This window comes from Notolabrus celidotus, chromosome 11, assembly GCF_009762535.1.
Source record: "Notolabrus celidotus isolate fNotCel1 chromosome 11, fNotCel1.pri, whole genome shotgun sequence".
Lineage (NCBI taxonomy): Eukaryota > Metazoa > Chordata > Actinopteri > Labriformes > Labridae > Notolabrus > Notolabrus celidotus.
The window spans coordinates 24,036,636-24,055,588 of NC_048282.1; the positions used below are offsets into that span (position 1 = coordinate 24,036,636).

Genomic DNA, 18,953 nt, shown 5'->3' on the forward strand with positions numbered 1-18,953 from the left:
TCAAAACAAAGTTCTGCTGTGAGCATAGCTGGGGCTCAGCACTGAGAGCTAGGCAGCAAAAGGAAAAAACTGGGAGCCGGCTCTCTCTCGATGCGAGCTGGCTCTTCTGATTCACTATAAAGCATCGGCTCTCAGAGCCGCAGCTTTTGATCATGACACATCACTAATGTGCTTAATCTGTGTTACAATTATGAGGGGGTCCTTGGACAATTTTCTCACCTTTAAGGGGTCCCTGGCTCCAAAAAGTTTGAGAACCCCTGGTATAACATCTTCAACATCTTCAAGCCACTAACACAGGGGTGTCACACATACGGCCCAGGAGCCAAAACCGGCCTGCCAGAGGCTCCAATCAGGCCCACAGGATGACACTGCAAAGTGAAAAAATTGCATTACCTGCAATTTTTCAATAAAAGTATCTACTTTTTTAAAAATCTGTCCTCTGGGGGTTTGCATAATCCGGTTGAAATTCCTAAAGAATTTTTAGAGCACTTCTTGATCCAATTAGCACAAAAATGTACGTGTATGTAAACTTGTCACAGCAGGAGTGGTGGATCCCCAATTTTAAAAAGAGCCCCATATCTTGCGCCTGCTTACCATACATGTGCATGCATCACTGGTGCGCACCGTCACTACTAGCACTACACCCCTGCACACAACACTGTCCAGCAAGCAAACTGTTCATGCTGGAACTGAGGGGTCCAAATAGTCAACTTTACCTCCTTCATTATTATAATCTATCTGTTTTTCATTTCACTCTGTCAGGTGAACTGGAAACCTGTGTGCTTGGTGTGTTCGCAGCAGGTTTCAAGGCTTAAAGAATATAATATCTGGCCCCATTATGAGACTCATCATAGCGAAAAATACAACAGCTGTTTTTGTAGACAGATAGTTTATTAAATGTGAACATTTACAGAATGTACTTGCGCTAAAGCACAGAGATTGGAGTTTTCATTATTTATGGATTATTGTTATTATTTTACTGGTCTGTCCCAGTAAAGTCCTGAAGCCCTGAAGTTACCTCGATAACCGCAAATCCGGCTTCTGCTACGAAGCAGGATTTGTGGTTATCGAGGTAACTTCAAGGTTAACTCTGGATTTTCAGTACTAAGGTGGTTCACTGTTTACCAGGGTATATCACCATGGTTACTCATGCTGAACTCCTAACCTATGCTCCTAACCTGTAATGCTCAGGATCAGAGATCAGTTTGTAGTAAACTCCGCCCACTGACCAATCAGCTCGCTCATCACAGAGCTCTGTGAGCTGATCGCGAGGGGAGGGGGAGAACTGCGGTCAAGCCAGCAGTGGAGAAGAGACGGGCAGGACACTTTGTCTACCTGTATGATTTTATATTTAAAATACTGATGACAGTTATTGATTATCTTTCCTGACATCATACTTAAACAGAGTCTGGAGTCAGATTATTCAGATTAAATCGTTTTACTGCATTAAATATAAAACTGCGCGTGCTTATCTCTTTGAATCGTGTTCTCATTTGTATTAGTCCTTTAACCACAGCGCCGAGTTTGATACCGTCAGGGCAGCAGCTGAAATAATACGTCTAAAACTGTCACACACACACAAGATTCAATCAGAGAGAGAGATCACTGTCAGGGAATGAAAAGAGTTATTATAGCCAGATATATCTGCACTAAGATGAGAAATAAGACTTAATTTGCGCATTCAAACAGTTTTTGTCTGATCCCTCAGTTCTTTCTTCGTGTTTCAAACACAGCTGTCTTGAAGTTAATTTGGATTATGTGTTTAATTTCTTCATATTTTTCTAATATCAGTGCAGTGTTTGAAAAACATGGGGATATACTGACGGCAGACTGTCCGTCTGTGATTGGTCACATGTTGCCTTCTCCACCCCGTTCATGAGAGCGCGCTCAGGGTAATTCTGGATTGACTCAACATGTTGATAACCAGTTTCGCGTGACAGATTAGCGCGATCTCCTTTGTCCGGTTCAGTGAAGCCGGATCAGAAGATATCTAGGATATGCTGAACTCGCTCCATAGTATACCCCTCAGGGCTGAAGAAGAAGGGTTTTCAGGCTTGCCAAAATCTGATTTCAAAGTGTTTTTTTGAGCATTAACTTTAAAGACATGTTTTGGGGACCTCTTAGACCAATATATTATGATGAAAAAGAGCGTAATATGTCACCTTTAACAGTCAGTGCCCCAGTTTGGCCACCTAAGTCAAAACTGTCTGGTTCCGCCACTGATCTATGAAGGTGATCCGGCCCACTTCAGATCAACTTGGGCTGTATGTGGTCCCTGACCTGAAATTAGTTTGACACCCAAACAGAAGCTGACGTGTGCAGCATTCACGTTAGCTCCGACTTTTAGAACTTTACAGCGAGCAGATATTCACAAAGTGCACAAAGGTTTCATGGCTGCAGTTAAAAATGCGAAGACAATAGTTTCTTCTTACACTTTGAGGATGATTCTCATGAGATGTAACAGTAAATTGGTGCATACATTTTTTTTGCATACATTTTTTTTTATTGCAGCAGAAAACCTTACGTCGGGTGTTGTTTTTGGAGAATCGGCAGTTGGCGATATTCCCTGCCGTAAGCGAAGTAGACACTCGTCACGTGATCACTGGAACCAGTCGACCAAAACACTGAGCAGCAGCCGAGCAGCTTGTAAACAACTGCAGGAAGGTGTGTCAGCAGCCAACTCTCCTAACCGTCGATTGTGCAAACTCTGAAGCTTCACTAAACCATCGCCCACCTGTCCGATAGACAGGCCGTCTCAATGCATCACAGAGGACCGAAAACACCGCGGAGATCATGGATGTGCACGATTTGTTTATTAGCTGCAGAAAGGGCGACATTTGCAGAGTCAGGTAGCAGACGTCTCCGCTGATGTTGACATGTCTCGGTTGACTGTGTGCAGGCTGAAAGAGAATTCAACTTACCTATCATTGTGGAGTAATTCCCTGCCTTATAGAATTCATGGCTGAACTTATGTTGCAGACTCAAGCTAACTGTAATGTTTGGAGCAGAGTTGCTAACACTAGCTTGGATGTCCCAGACAGTAACTACAGCTAACATTTAGTAGGTCAGCTGTTTACTTTCCAAATTTAAAGTAGGTTCTGTAATCATGCTGACTCTTAACTTCACAAGCCTGACATGTTTGTAGGTGATTAATTTACCTGTGCATGTCACCCTTCTACATTTAGACTGATATTCAACATGCCATCTGCTTAAAGGGACAGACAGCTATATCTTACTGACAGAGTAAAAGCTGGTATTGTTAAAGCTAAGGTAATACTACGGTGGCCCTGAAGGACAAAACAAACTGACAAAAGATGAAACACTTATACAAAGTTGGAGACAAATTTACATTTTGGAAAACATTTTTACATTTAAGAAAACAATATTACAAAATCAAAACACTTTCACCAAGGCCAAAACAAATTTACATTTAAGGAAACAAATTTACATTTAAGGAAACAAACTTACAAAAGATGAAACATTTTTACAAAGTTAGAGACAATTTTACGAACGACGGAACTCTTTTACCATTTCTGAAACTAATTTACATTTCATTTTTAAAGAAAGGGAATGTGCAAAATACCGGGAGTGATCTGGGAGTGATCGAGTGAGGGGTCATTTAGTTTGTTTGGATGGAGAGAAACCAAACGGAGTGACGTTTGGTACCGGATCACTTCCAGTATTTAGTACATTCCCTTTCCGTTAAAAAATAATGTAAGTTAGTTTCAGAAATGGTAAAAGTGTTAAGTCGTTAATAAAATTGTCTCATCGCTTGTAAATGTGTTTTTTTTTATTTTGTAAATTTGTTTCCTTAAATGTAAATTTGTTTTGTCCTTGGTAAAAGTGTTTTGCCGATGTAATTTTGTTTTATAAAATGTAAAAATGTTTTCCAAAATGTAAATTTGTCTCCAACTTTGTAAAAGTGTTTCATCTTTTGTACATTTTTTTTTTACCTTCAGGGCCACCGTGGTAAAAGCTGCTATTGTTCAAGCTAAGGTAATACAATACAGACCAACTTAAAATTTGAAACATCTATTTTTAAAGATGTAAACATACTCTGTGTACACCATTACGGTGTTTTCATGGTGCTGATGAAAGATGGAATAGGCATATTATAGTTCCCAAATTGTTATTCTTAGTTATTCTTAAAGTTTGTATGCATGAAGCTGTGTGACAATTAATTTGATGCACCTACTGGTGACATTTTCTACACACTGTAGTTATTATGGGCTTTAAAGGCACAATTTTTTTATGAATTCATTGCATGGAAAACAATTTCAACTTTCTAGATCACTATACTTTCAAGTACTTTGCATTTTTTTTCATATTGTCACATAGATTAAATTAAAAATCACATAACAATAGAAAAAAAAAAAACTCAAAACAACCAAAAAAATAATAATTACACGGTCCAAGAAAAAGGGAACAAAGATAAATAAATAATAATAATAAATAGAAATTACAAAGAAAAAGAGAAAGGGGTGGGGGGTGGTCTAGTGCTTTTCTATTCTTGATGTAAGTTTATGAATTTTTTACATTCTGCCAAGTCTGATATTAGGGTAGATTTTATGGATTTTTTCCACATCATCTCTAATAGTATAAATTATGCTTTTCCATTTCTAATGTTTCAAATGTTTCTTACCATAAATTAATTTTAGGTGGACTTTGTTGTCTCCATGTCCTTGTCACCTGCCTCAAAGCAGTCACACATAATAAATTAAAAAGATGCCTAAAGGTACTCTTGTCTTGACTCCATTGTATCGCTGTAACCTGTCTTGTATTTCATTTTATCTTTCAGGTACCTTGTGGAACAGAGGGATGTGGACCTCAATGTAAGAGATAAATGGGACAGCACCCCATTGTAAGTACAGTTTGGTGAAGATGTCTGAACTCTCAGGCTAACCGCATCTTATTCCTAATACCTTACAATCTGAACTCTCTGTTCAGGTATTATGCCTGTCTATGTGGCCATGAGGAACTGGTCCAGTACCTGTTGGCTAGTGGTAAGGCTGCAATTTCACTGTTTACTTCTATTGTATATTAATAATTTTAAGTAATTTGATCCAAATTATGTTCAAAATGTAGAATGGCATGTGCAGCATTATGAACATTTTTCTTTACTTTAAGGTGCCAAGTGTGAAGCCAACACTTTTGATGGTGAGCGATGTATGTACGGCTCTCTGAATGACTCTGTCCGACGCCTGATCAAAGACTATAAGTGTGTCAGTGTCCGTGCCATGCAAAGAGGAGATTACAACTACTTCCTGCACTTGTAAGGTTTATTTCTCCCCTGGTGTTTTAGTAGTTTGAAATTAAAAGAATAGAAAAATGAGAAGGATAGAGTGCAAAAACACAGCATACAATTTGTAAACTGGAACACATCATGTAATCTGAACCTTAATGCGTTTTTGCTTTAGGTTACTGGAGCAGGGTCAGTACAGCGACGTCAAGTTCCTGGTCCATGGCCAAATATTTACGGCCCACCGATGTATCCTCAGCGCACGCTCGGAGTACTTCACCGAAATGTTTGAGACCAAGTGGAAAGGGAAGACCTTGATCACCCTCAAACACCCTTTGGTAGATGAATATGTTCTTAATTCTCTGTTGTCATGTGTGTTCAGCATTTGTTATTACATATTAGTATTTAATTTAAAACTATACAAGCATGTTTTTTTTATTTTCATATATGCATTGATAAAGCAGTTTTGATTACAGATCAACCCTGCAGCTTTTGGAGCCATCTTGCAATATTTCTATACAGGTGAGTGTGTAAGGGCTGCTTGGAAATTTAGGCTACTGCACTAGTTGAACAGTTGCAAGATTAATCTGGAAGTTCTGTCTTTATTATTAATTTAAAATGTACGCATAACAAAGATAATGTTCTGCATTCATTTGAAACCCCAACAAAAATAATTCATATTCATGGGATAAACAAACCTTACCACTTTTTATAAGTGAATCCATGAACAATTTAAAAATAATTAAATGGAATACCTGTGGGGCGCTGGTGGCCTAGCGTCGCAGAGGTCGCTGGTTCGACTTCTGGTCGGTCGACCATTTGTTACATGTCCTCCCCCGCTCTCTACTCCACATTTCCTGTCTCTCTTCAGCTGTCCTATCATTAAAGGCAAAAAGGCCCAAGAACATAACTTAAAAAAAAAAAAAAAAAAGCTGGAAAAATAACAGACCACGAAAAAAGGCCTGCAAATGATTTGTTAAATACATTTACCTCTTACCTTAACTTTGACTTTAGGGTACCTTACAGAAATGGTATTCGGTTTATGTTACCTGTCTCAAAGCAGTAAGGATCCAACATGAAGGTACCCAGTAATCACTCCTCCTGCTTGCACTTGCCTGTTCTCCCCTTAATAACATGCTTCAGTGAGCAGGATGAAGGAGAAAAGGTAGTCGTCACCATGTGCAGAACTCATTCCAGGATTACCTAAAGCTAACGTGCTGGTTCAATCACGTGAGTTAGATAAATTAAGTTTATTACTTGAAGCCTTTGGCTCCATCTTAAAAAACAGACAGACCACAGAACAGTGCCTGTGTTTTTAAAAAATGCTGTTATATTTTCACGAATGGCACTTTCTTTGCAAATTAGTTGCACTTTTAAATTATTGATTGTTTCTACACACTGTCTGTATATATGCTCCATTCTATTTGACTTTACTATTTATTTTTTGATTTGATTTGATTTTATGTCTTTATTTCAATCATGTAAAAGTAAGATAGAAAAAAACAAGTAGAAAAGAAGAAATAGTTATACAAAAGAAACAAAATCAATCAGTTCCATTAGCAAACACTGAAACATTTCACTTTACATGTGCGAAAAGGAGTAGGAAGAAGTTAAAACGTATCTAATCCTAACCCTTTATTTTGACGTGTGCTGCTGACCTCTTGGCCAGGTCGCCCTTGTAAAAGAGGCCTTGATCTCATTGGGTTCTCATCTGCCTAGATAAAGGTTAAATAAAATAAAAAATAAATTGCAATAGCTTCAGTGCAAAACAGAGTTAGTGTTACAGTCCCTCTACTGAAACTGTGCATGTTTTGCATGAAGCAAGGACTTTGGATTTTGTGCCCATCAACTTGCATTGGAAGCATGTTAGGAGTGAACTCCTCACAGCTAGTATGAACACATGATTATTTCAGCAAGCAGACACTTAAGGAAAATATTGCTTGATGATGCACATTAGGATAAATATTCAACCATTCCTTGAAAGTAGAATGCTACATCGTGTGTGCAGAAAGAGAAGCTGGTATTTTAGTCCAGTTTAATGAATGCATTAAATGTAATCCTGTGTTTTCATAGTGTACTAAACAACATGCTAACACTCGTCCTTTGTAAATGCAGTAAGGTTATGGAGCGTATTGATATGATGTAAAATAAGTGGTTGTGAGATCCTCACTTCTTATCCATGTTTTGTATTGTTACAGGACGGATGGATATTGACATAGGCCTTGTGGAGGACTCCCGACGACTCGCCAAGCAGTGCAAAATGACAGACCTCATAGAAGAGCTGGAGAATAAATGCAAACAGGTTTATGAATTTGGTAAGACAGTGCTCTGAGTTCATGCTTTCCTCATTAAACTTTTCTAAGCTTGGATTACGTTTTTCAAACTTGACTGATTAATGTTTCTGTCTTGTCTCTTATTCCCTGTCCTCCCCCATACTGAAGTGTCGAACAAGCCAGGAGTCTGTGTGAAGGTCCTGAGTCTGGACTGTCATAGCTGTCAACTTCAGGAGGAGATGGCTCAGTTAGCAGATTGTGCACTTCCCACTGAGCTGAGAGTGAGGCCATGGATGCAAATACACCATAACTGCTTCTATGATGAGTTTATGATTTACACTGAATGGTTCTTTTTAATCTACACAGGTGGGATTTGGGGAACTTCCCTTTAACAGAGTTGACCGCTTCCCAACTTACCCTGATATATGCTTCAAAGTCAATGACTTCAATTTCTTGTGTCATAAGGTACAAACAAGTAACACAGCATTCTTTAATCCCTAAAAAGACCCCTACAGTCTGCACAAATGATCTCACTACAGTTGTCCAATCCCATTTTATTCATCTTCATATGACTGTGTGTCTGCAGGCGTTTTTCTGCGGACGTAGTGATTACTTTAAAGCCTTACTGGAGGACCATTTCAGTGAAGGAGAGCAGCTGCAGTCTCATCCCAGCACCCCAGTGATAACTTTGCACAACATTACCCATGAAATATTTATCCATGTCATGTATTACATCTACACAGATAACGCAGAGGTAAGTGAGAGACTTATGGCTTTGATTTTTTTGTGATTTTCTTTTCTGTACTGGGTTGTGTAGTTTACATTCAGCGAGAACAGCTGCTTGTCAGTCTACCAGCTATACCAGAAAAAGGGAATAAAAACTTGAAGATATGCCTTTACAGGCTTATTTAAGAGGGACAAACTGGTTTCCTGCCTAAAGACATGAACAAAAGCAAGTATTTCTAGGTACTGGGATGTGCTGGAATAATACAAACTTTCCTAAGCCCCTTCTCTGTTGGATTCCACACAAAATATTATCATTTATACCTTGAAACTCAAAGCAGTTACAGCATTTTTTCTCTTAGCAGTAATCTGATAATACATCTGTGGATCATAAGACATCACTTATGTGAGCGCAGTGGTTCATGTTAATGATGATAAAGCTGCATTGTTTAAATCAGAAGTTTTTAACCAGCTCACAGAGACTTTATTTACCTCATTGTTTTGGTTTTTGAGGCAACTGAAAAAGTTCTAAATCCACAACATGTTTGTATCCTCGACAAGTATGACATACTGTACAAAATATGTGAACTATATTATGAATTAGCACATTTTTTAGGATGTTTGAAATTTAACACAAGATTGTGAATTCAAAAACACTTGTAATACAGTCAGAAAGGAAGAAAAGACAGTTGATAACGCATTGGTGAGTGAGTATGTGCACTCCTGTTCTTTTGTTAGCCTCAAAGTGTGAGTTGTTTTTTGTTTTTTTTTAACTGGGGTTGTAAATACGTGAAGAACCCCCAGGCCATGCTGGACAGCTCAGCTCTTTTGTTGAGAAACCAGGCGGAGAGCCAGCCCAGAGGCTAGGCTATCAAAGATGACAGACAGGGCCAATTTTGCAACATGCAACAAGAAAGTCTGCCCCACACTTAAAAGTCTGTGTAATTGTGTCCTATAATGAGAAGCATTTTTCACCTTTTCGCCTTTTCAGACGCAACACATACCTGTTCCTTCACCTGCAGCACATGGATTGGGTGTTAGCATCCATGATTTTCGAGTAAACTGGAGTTTTGCCCTGTAGGCAGATATATTGTGAATTTTAGTTTTGACACAATTCTAAGCATCAAATGCTAAACGATATTCGGCTGACACAGTAATGGCTGTAGAGTATGGCATTTCCGCTCAGTTGTCCCCTTCAAGAGCTAATACATATAAGAATATAATAGTATAAGAATAAAGTTAACATATCTTTCAGACCGAGGGTTGTGTCAGTGAGAGTCCCAAAAAAGAGCTGTTGTTGTGTGGTTAAGAAAGGTCCTGAAATACTGCTGTTACCAAGTGTGTGGGCATGGGCTCACAGTTCAAACACCTATACCACCAGGTATCATGGAATCTCTCCTGCTCTAGTGAAACTTGCATGACTGTCCTCTGTCTGGTACCTCAATGAGGCCCAGCTCACCCACAGGATCCCCTAAATGACTAATAATCTAAGAATAATGAATAATAATCAAACCTGGGTTCTTTCTTTTATTTTATTATTATGTTAACAGTTCATCTGTGTGTTTCCTTGGAGTATTTTAAAGTCACTGAGTGGATATGTTTTATGTCATGCAGCTATCAGCAGAGAACGTGTTTGATGTGCTGTGTGTGGCCGACATGTATCTGTTGCCTGGACTGAAGCGTATTTGTGGGAAGACTCTGGCTAAGACCATATGTGAGGAGAACGTTCTATACATGTGGAAGATGGCCAAGCTTTTCCGTCTCTCTCGGCTGGAGGATCAATGCACACAGTTCATGGCCAAGATAATTGATAAGGTATGTTTCTGAGTCTGTTCTCACTAGAGGGGGCTTTGATTTGGCTCGATTACAAGTGAATGAATGGGATGTGACAGCAGGGGGGCTAAAGTGCACACAAGATTCCAAAGTTAGGCTTTCCCGACTGTATATATAGATGTATTGGTGTTTATACTGTTCGTAATATACATTGGATGCATTAACTGATTCCAGACACCTTCGTAGAACAATAATTCAGCTTTTAGAAATGTATTTATTGAATATATCACTGAGATCTGGATAAGAACACTGACATAACTCACTGCATGCCTAGCTAATCATACAGACTTGGAGCAGCTGCACCTAGTTGTTTTCATTTTTTGGTGTATGTGCACATTATTCAAGCAAGATGAAACTGAAGTGGCTGTATGGGATACTTTGGTCAACTACATTTAACTAACTTCACACCTGTGTACCTGTCTAACCTGTCTATCACAGCTGGTGGAGCAGGTCGAGTTTGCTGAGATGGTCCAAGAAGATGCTGCATCCCTGGAGGAGCGACACGAGACTGACTCTGTGCCCCTTGTAGATGAGATCCGCTACCACATTGCCAGCAACGTGCTGACATACAGCGAAATTGAGGAGGCCAATCAGAAACTGGAGGCCTTGGAAGAGCTTCTCTGCAGCATTAATATTGACTGCTAAGGAGTTGGCAGGTTCTGGTTTGTGGTTGCCTCAGAGTTTAAATGTTCTTGAGATGGATGCTCAAGAAGGTGACATAAATATATGCCTTAGTATGTTTTTAGGTTTTGTTTTATTTGAAGTATATTGTACAGTATATATATTTTCAAAGGGTCTTCAGATGTTAATGGGGCATATTTAAAAAAAGAAATCTTTATGTTGGCTGTGAAAAGGGTCTCTGAGTGAGACTTAACTGTGAGACAAAATATTGGTTTTGAGCAAATGAGGGTGTTTGTGATTTTTAACAGAATACTTTAGAAGGCCACATGCATTAAACTGTTTTAGGTGTTTTTTTAGTTTTATTTCCTGCGATACAGTCGAACCAGCTATTTTTAAAAATGTACCCCAACCAATTTTATGACTATCAATCACATTAAACTCCATGCAGTTTCATGTTCTGATTGAAAAAAAAACTGATAAGTCTATGGAAAGCACTAACACAAACTCTACAACTAAGAGTTGAAAGACAAACACTGGATGTTTACTTCAAAAGTCTAAAAAAGATTTTAAAAAAATTGCATTCAAACCTTTGTTTGAAATTACATGAGTATGATTTTATGATATATTTCATGCCGAGAAAGCCAGTAACTTTTGATTAGGGACATGATGAGCTATGATACCAGAACTTGATTTCAATGTTTGACATGTAACATTCCTCAACCACTAATCATAATTCAAATCCCTCTTTAAAATGTCTCTACCTTTTGTGGAAAAAAATACTCTGCTGCTCTGTATGAAAGCAAGTCTATTTTGCTTAGTGTGTGCACAAGAAAATAAAGCGTTTTCAAAACTGTTTGCGTGAAATATCCAGTTCTACCAACACAATTAAAAGATATTTGTTTTATTTTGATCAGTCATGAAATCCACTTTTTGTTTTAAAATAAAACCAATTTGTCTTGTTTTTTTTAATTAAATTGTAATCTAAGGAACAGTCTTCTTTTTCAACATATTTCTTGTATGTTCAATTTGCCAGTGAGGTTCAATTGACTTTAATTTAGCGCCACCAAGTGGTAGGCTATAAATATTGACCCTTACTGTGAACTATGCTGTACAGTAGTTTTACTGTGGCACTGTATGAACTCCATTTATTTTTACATTTACACACCAGTATAAACAGTGAAATGCACACACATCACTACAGGCAAACATAAAGACTTTTAAAATAAGTTATGAATGTACAATTTTCTGAGGATAGTTTTGAACTTTGACTATATTTAATAGCATCAATGTATGTACTGTAGTTGCTAATACAGCAGATTCGCAATTGGCTACATTGAACCATATATCATTATATCATATATTTAAAACATGGATGATATGTCTTTGTAAAAAGTAGGAATAATAATGTTGGCTTGCCTAAAGATGGCTCATGACCAGAGCTCAAGAAACTATGGAAGCACGCAACAGCCACTGCCAGTGTGGCTGTAGACTTTTTTTTCCCTTTTAGCTTTATTTTCCACCCCCTGAATACAATTCTGCAGGTAAATGAATAAGATGAACAAACCATGAATTAACATTTTAAGAACATGTTACGATGGACACCTAAAGATGGCGCCATTTCTAAGCTTATCGTCACCAGGGTAGTGGTGAGTTTTCTTCATAGCTTGTTCCTATAGTTTTCTTTCACCAAATTGCGGTTTCTTGGACTGAAATACAAATGTTCAAGCTTTGATTGAATTAAAATATATTAATCATTCTTCAAGGTCTCTGAAGACATGAATACATGACCCTGAGAGGAGTGCTGTTTGACATTTGTCCATTTCTCAAATCACTGTTGTATCAGTGGACTCTTTAGTGGGGTACTGTTGGTACATGTTACTGATTTAAATTTGTGTTTCTAACAGGCATCCCCATGGGCTACATTACTCTAATTTCAAAGAGGAAAGAAAAAAGGAGATGCTGTATGTCACCTTAATGTGAATTCCTTTAGGTTTGGAACATTGAGCTGAAATCTCAACAGGGGGTATATTGTGCAGCAGAGCTGCTGTTAGCACACATTAAAGCGTGGTTCAATTGAAACACTGAGGCCATCCTTTAGACAACAAAACATTTGGCTTCAAGCCTAGCGCCCCAAAGGCTACATGTTGATAAAGGCAAGGGTAAACAGCACAATTAGTTATTACCCCAGAAAGCTTCATTTACAAATGTTTTGTATTTGTTGCTAAGGAAGACTGTGTAGTGTCAGTCTTGGGAGGGAAAGTCCATTTTTTTTGGAATGACATCAAAATGTGTGGCCTGAGTGAATGGATAGTCTAATTATTCTCTGTACAGGGGGGACTTATTTTTCTCAATACTTTGTCTAATTCCCATGGAGACTGTGTTACAAGTGAAACCAGCCACTCTATGATAGCACCACGGGGCCCCTGTAAGTTTCCATTTTCAACATTTCCACACCTCGACTGGCCTGTATTCAGAACAGGACAGAGTAAAACTGGGAGCACTGGATTAGTAGGAAGCACAGCCAGCTAGATTTGACTTTAAGGGTCAGTTAGAGTTGAGCAACATTAATATAAGACATGGCAATGTAGCTCTGGTTATCACTTTGTGAGACCACATATCAACTACTACTGAAGAAAATGGGAACAAGTATTGTAAATGCATAGCACACAGAGGATAACACTTACCTAATTCTGAGATCCTCAAGGAGCAAGTTTAATTCTAGCACCACCACAGGGTTGAAAACAGAAATATTTCTGTTATATCTCTATGGATTTTGGTGTTGATATTCATGGTGTCTTTGATGATCCCCTGAGTACCCTCTTATGCCACCATAAATGATCAGTTATCCTGTGAAACATAAACATATTGTTCAATAATGTTGTTCAGTCCCAAACACATGCAAATCCAATCATCCTCAGCTGTTGTTTGTGTTGGGCACTAATTAGCAAAACTAGTACACTAAACAACAATGTGTTAACAAACTACCCGAAGCACTACCGTGACTGCTGTAGCTTCACATTGTGGTGAGCGTTGCTTAAGCCTCCGGTTGTTCATCCCAACTTTTTTTCAAATTGACCGTCTGTTTGTTTTTTAAATTATATTGTGATTCACTGTTAGCAGGATTTTTTTATCTTTTGATTTATTATGGCACAAAGTTCATTCATCATCATATTGGTTTCAGATGTTTTTATTGCATGTCCATCCCGTTTACAGAGGAAGACAGAGGACTTACATTTGATCTTTTCCTCTGTCCAAGTTATGACTCATATTTCAGTCATGTGTCTGCTACTGCCCGAAAAAGCATTTTTTTTGCTTGATGATTTCCATCTGTTTGGAAGAAAAAACATCTTGGGTAGGATAGTAAAGGGTAAATTCTCTTGGCTCTTGAGTCATGCCAGTGCATGACTCATTGAGACATCACTGTGACTTCTGTGTCCTCATACTGAAAATCTGCAAGGGCAGAAATCTTTCAAACAATCAAAGAAAGAGCTTTTCTCTGTTTTGCTGTTTACTTCCTTACAATTAAGGTTAATATACTGGCTTGGTGATGGTTTGTGTATGTGCAGTGCAATAAAAACACCTGACTCTTTTTTTTCTGTTTATTATTTTGCAAAAAAGAACATTTTGTGTACACCTGATTATATTACTGCAGTTTCATATCAGAAAAACTTTTCCTTCCTGATCCAAAAATCTCTATGGTCATCCACACCGGCTGACTTCTGTCTTGTTTTTTTGCTAGTTAAGCTTTTGCTCTGTCATTATCAGTTTTAACTTCAGGTGCTGCACAGATGACGTGTACAGATGACGTGTACACAACATGCAGGGCTGTGTCATTCATACCATCTGTCTTCTTCTCTTTCCAGGAACCTTGATGTTCTTCTATACATGGCTCACACGCAGGATTCATCACATTTTGAACAGATGGAAAGGGCTGCAGGTGATTAAACCTAAAGATGATGCAGATCTCAGCTCAGCTGGAGTAAGATATACTCAATTTGTTGGATACTTGTTCTTGTTTCTCAAGTATTTCCTTCTCATTGATTCATCCTTCCTCTTTGGTTGCTTTTATTAACGTATTGTAATTAACCCCTACATTACACAATTTAGTATGTTTCTAATACAACAGAATAAAACATGTTTAGTACCTAAATTATAATCTCAAATCAAAGTGCATACTTAGAGCATCCAAATATAAGAACTTAATATGCCAAAATAATGCCCAGGAGTTGATGTATGATTGTTAAACAATTCATCATTTTAATTATATAGTGAAATGGAGCTTTGGCAGGTTCTCAATGTTATAGCTGTTGAGGGTTAACCTAATCTGAACTACTTGATATTGTGGCCTGGTTCACTCAGCTTGTAGCCTTACACTGTAATTTATCATCTTTGATCATATACTTTAAATTTAAAATCTGAAGTTTAGCAGCTGTTTCTCACAATGTGGTTCAATCAGTGAGCAAAGACTCAAAAACTTTTTATTTATTTAATCTATTTTTCATTTAAAAAGACCATGCATATTAATTAACACTTCTGTAAATATGCCAGAATTAGCCAAAAGGCTAGTTTACAAACATAGTCCCTTGCCAGATGTTAAAAAGGCTCCCTAAAAAGAAAAAGAAAAGAAGAAAAAAAGAATCAGGATAAATCTCTTATTCTTGCAAGATTATTTAATACATTTCTGCCTTGATTTATTCCCTCTAGAGTCAAGTTTAACAACAACATTTTTGTTGTTCGTGTTCTGTGATAGACAAACCTGCACTTTAGCGATCTTGTCTCTGCCTATTGATATGTCCTCCCAGGCGACAGAAGACATAACTCACTGCTGCTGTCACTGCCAATATCCTAATTTGCTATTACCTAGGGATTACCACCCAAGAGAGGGAGAGAGTGGTAAGCCTGTACTTAGCCAGAGACTGACCTGAAGAGCTTTCTCTCTCCCCCGACTCCCTCAATCCATTTTACGCCCTAATTTTACATGGATTGGGTAAAATTGTATGAATTAAAAAACAATATTGTATGCTACTTATGATTCTGTAGTTTCAGCCCTATTTGTGTGCCATAGACTGCCTGCATTTACATGTCATGACGCTGACCTAGGACTTAGGCCAGTGTTGTGTTGTCCCAGCCAGGCATTATGTAAGCAATGGCACAGTGAAGGCAACACATGCACTAAATTAAACGATAGGTTCCCGCCAAGAAGATCCCTTTATCGGATTGTCTCGAAATGAGAGCCTCCCTGCAGCCATTTGCTTTCCCCCCCAGTTCCACCATCATGTCGTGCACACATAGCAGGCTGGAAGATGCCTCTGAAGTTTCATAAACACTGATTGCAGCTCAAGCTTATCAAGCAGGAATTCTGTTTATCTCCCTGTTCGGCGTGGAGGCTCCTCTTGGAAGTGTGTGACAGTCAGATGCTTACACTTAACATAGCCACGGTAATATGGGATTAAGCTTTACGTGCTGCCCTGAAGTCTTAGCAGCCAGGACTCAATCAAGCAAGCGAGCAGTGGTCTTATTCGTCAGCTTGAGGAAACCAGTAGGCTCTTGAGAAAACTGAGTTTCTTGCCAATATGTACGCAAATCAGAAAAAAAGGCTTACATCCCCTGCTACCTCGCGAGTCGTGTTTTCTGCTTTCATTGTTCCATTACATGCCTGGGTGTTAATTTTATCCTTCATCATGTGTCCATCTTGTTTATAGTGCAATGTAATTCTGCGGCTGAGGTGAGTCACAAGGTTGTCAGTGGAGAACACGGCCAGCTCTGCAGATAGATCCAAGCAGCGTCTGCATGTGAGACAGGATTACACTGTTACCATGTGACAGGTCTGTCCTTAGACAGACCTCTAACAAAAGACAGGCTAAATCCATCTAGGACAACAACCTCTGCCCTGAACTCCTCAAATGTAAACAATCAGGTAGACTTCTGAGAGTTGATACATCACACTGGCAGTGATGATGACAAATCTTGACCCTGGTATTCACAGTTTAAGGTCCACAACAGAATTCAGCTTCACTGAAAGGTACAAGTTTCTGATATTAATTCATTTATTTATACATTTTGCTGTCATTGATGTAATTTCACAAAGCAACATTAACCTTTACCTAATCATTGTAATTTTCTCCTTGTTGAATACAGCAGCATGGCCTATGTGATTAACACTAGGCCATGTTGCTGTATTTAAACCAAACAGATTTGAACTGGATTACATGAAATGCTCTACATTGTTGTGTTCACATGAGTGTCTCATACAATGACTCATTAAAACAATCAACTTTTAATCATTGGTTTAGATTGGGAGACATGCTTTCCTACTCCTCACTGAATCTCAGTCACACAGCAGTCAGGTGACACAAAGTTGGAGCCTGATTGGTCCATTAGGTACATTTAGGGCACTTATTGGTGCATTGAGGAAGGAACAACCAAGTAGAGAAAGACTCTGTTGAGCTTTCTCTTGACTTAAGGCCATAATGAAGCCAAGGGAAAATAAACCCAATCAAAGTGTTGATACTTAATTTAGTGCTTACAAGACATTGTCCCATCCTGTCTATGGCCTTATGAGAGTTTAAACAGAGAATTAATGTTTCATCACAATGTTGTTATATTGGTTTATGACTTACAGTGATCTCTCTTTTGGTGTGCCTGTTATTTTTACTTGATACAAATAAGATGAAGTTCCTCTCTCCTGACTAGAATCAGAACCACAATCACAAGTACTTCATTGATCCTGAGGGGGAAATTCAAGAAGTGTGTTCAACTACTTTAGATTCAAGGTTGGTTTTTGTCTGAGTTACAAACAACAAGCACCCAAACTTGCGTCTTTTTCCCCCCGTTTCTTTCCTGTTTCCTGGCCATTTGGCCCTAAGGCATCAGAAAGCAGTCGTCCTGCTGAACAGAACTTTTGTTCTCTGCAGTCAGAAACAAATGCTGAAACTCAAGGGGGCTGGCCTGTTGGCTTTAAAGCACACTTTGCTTTACAAGAACGGCATTAGATGATACTGTTTTACCTAAACAGGAAAGGGGAGGTACAAGATCACACTGCATGAAAATACGGAACAAAAACAATCTACTATTCCCTTTAATTTGAGTTGAGAGTATTTTTTGCAGAGAGATGTGATTCAAAATTGAAAAGTTTGTTTCATTTGTGGATTAGAGTATGAACATAAAAACTGTTGAACTTCAGATTAGTCAACATGTCTTCCTCTTTAGTTTATGACACAGCACTTTTATAGAGTGGCTTTATACTCTGGGAGAAACACTTTGCAGTACAGTGATGCTCTGAACACATGCCCGTGCCATCTGTTTGGCATGGCTCATGCTCCTGGATAAGGCAATTACACTAAAGCACCTTTGACTACAGTAAACTTCATGCACAAGTCTTCTAGACATAAAGTATATCCTTTCATTTGTTTGGCTGCACTAGATGAGATACAAAATATTTTACATTGATGTGTTACATATACAGCGTATTATGTAAATAACCTACTTTAACATTTCCCCCTCTTTTTTTTAAACATGAGGAGCTAATCCAAATGCCAACATCAGCATGCTCACATTATTAGTGCTAAGTGTCTATGAAGCTAACATTGAGTCACTTAATCAATTTCACTAAATTAGTCCAGAACATAGATTGTATAAATGAAATAATAAACAGTCAGTGGTTTAGCCTTTTAGTGCTTGCTATTGTAGCTAAGAAGAGTTGAAAACACATGTATGACAGATGTAACAGAAGACTTTAGCCTTTTGTTAATGAATCACTAATGTTTCAAGACATTAATACAATAAAGCACCTTTCCAGTTTGATTTTTCACAACTTGGCAACCCACTACTTTGTTTTATTGAATGGCATTATAATAGCCAATATTTTCTTACCATTACCATTTACTTATCATTAATACATTGGGTTTTTTATGCATTGTACTGCACTTGGGTTAGCTGCTGCATTTAAATGTTCTCTGTAAATAAATGGGACTTGACTTGACTTGACTAAGTAAGTCATTATTTCCCAATATCTTGATTAGAAAGGTACGGAGGAGGATTGGGGCCACTGCATTAAAAAAAAAGTTCAAATTATTTTTTTTATTATTATAATTCTGAGAAGAAAAGTCAGAATTCTGAGATTAAAGTCAAAATTCTAAGATTAAAGTCAGAATTCTGGTGGATTTTCAAAATAAAAGCCATCTGAAAATATAAAAATGTGCCTGATGATTATATATTTGGCATTACAATGAATATCAGTTTCCAATGATATGCTTTGATTCAGA

The 18,953-nt window shown here is 38.1% G+C and overlaps 2 protein-coding genes across 10 annotated transcripts in view; one reads left to right on the plus strand and one right to left on the minus strand.

Annotated features, from left to right (window-relative positions):
• Window positions 1–3,240, minus strand: part of LOC117821043 (intermediate filament protein ON3-like) — a 17,834-nt gene extending 14,594 nt beyond the window's left edge. For 3 of the 8 annotated variants that reach the window (XM_034695051.1, XM_034695049.1, XM_034695043.1), the window contains exon 1: window positions 220–368. The gene's annotated coding sequence lies outside the window, so the exon portion shown is untranslated. The other 5 variants (XM_034695047.1, XM_034695041.1, XM_034695050.1 and 2 more) reach the window with 3 other exon arrangements.
• On the plus strand, window positions 2,578–11,542 carry abtb1 (ankyrin repeat and BTB (POZ) domain containing 1). Of its 2 annotated transcripts, none has more exons than XM_034695038.1 (12): window positions 2,578–2,849; window positions 4,799–4,861; window positions 4,948–5,003; window positions 5,128–5,272; window positions 5,418–5,577; window positions 5,716–5,761; window positions 7,438–7,554; window positions 7,681–7,793; window positions 7,879–7,977; window positions 8,099–8,266; window positions 9,850–10,050; window positions 10,507–11,542. In XM_034695038.1, the coding sequence occupies exons 1-12, from the start codon at window positions 2,794–2,796 to the stop codon at window positions 10,711–10,713; spliced, it is 1,431 nt and encodes a 476-aa protein (XP_034550929.1). In that variant the 5' UTR covers window positions 2,578–2,793; the 3' UTR covers window positions 10,714–11,542. The 2 variants fall into 2 exon arrangements, with proteins under 2 accessions (XP_034550929.1, XP_034550930.1); XM_034695039.1 differs by lacking the exon at window positions 2,578–2,849 and adding an exon at window positions 3,978–3,996 and having other exon boundaries at window positions 10,507–10,713.
• The last annotated feature ends 7,411 nt before the right edge of the window (window positions 11,543–18,953 follow it).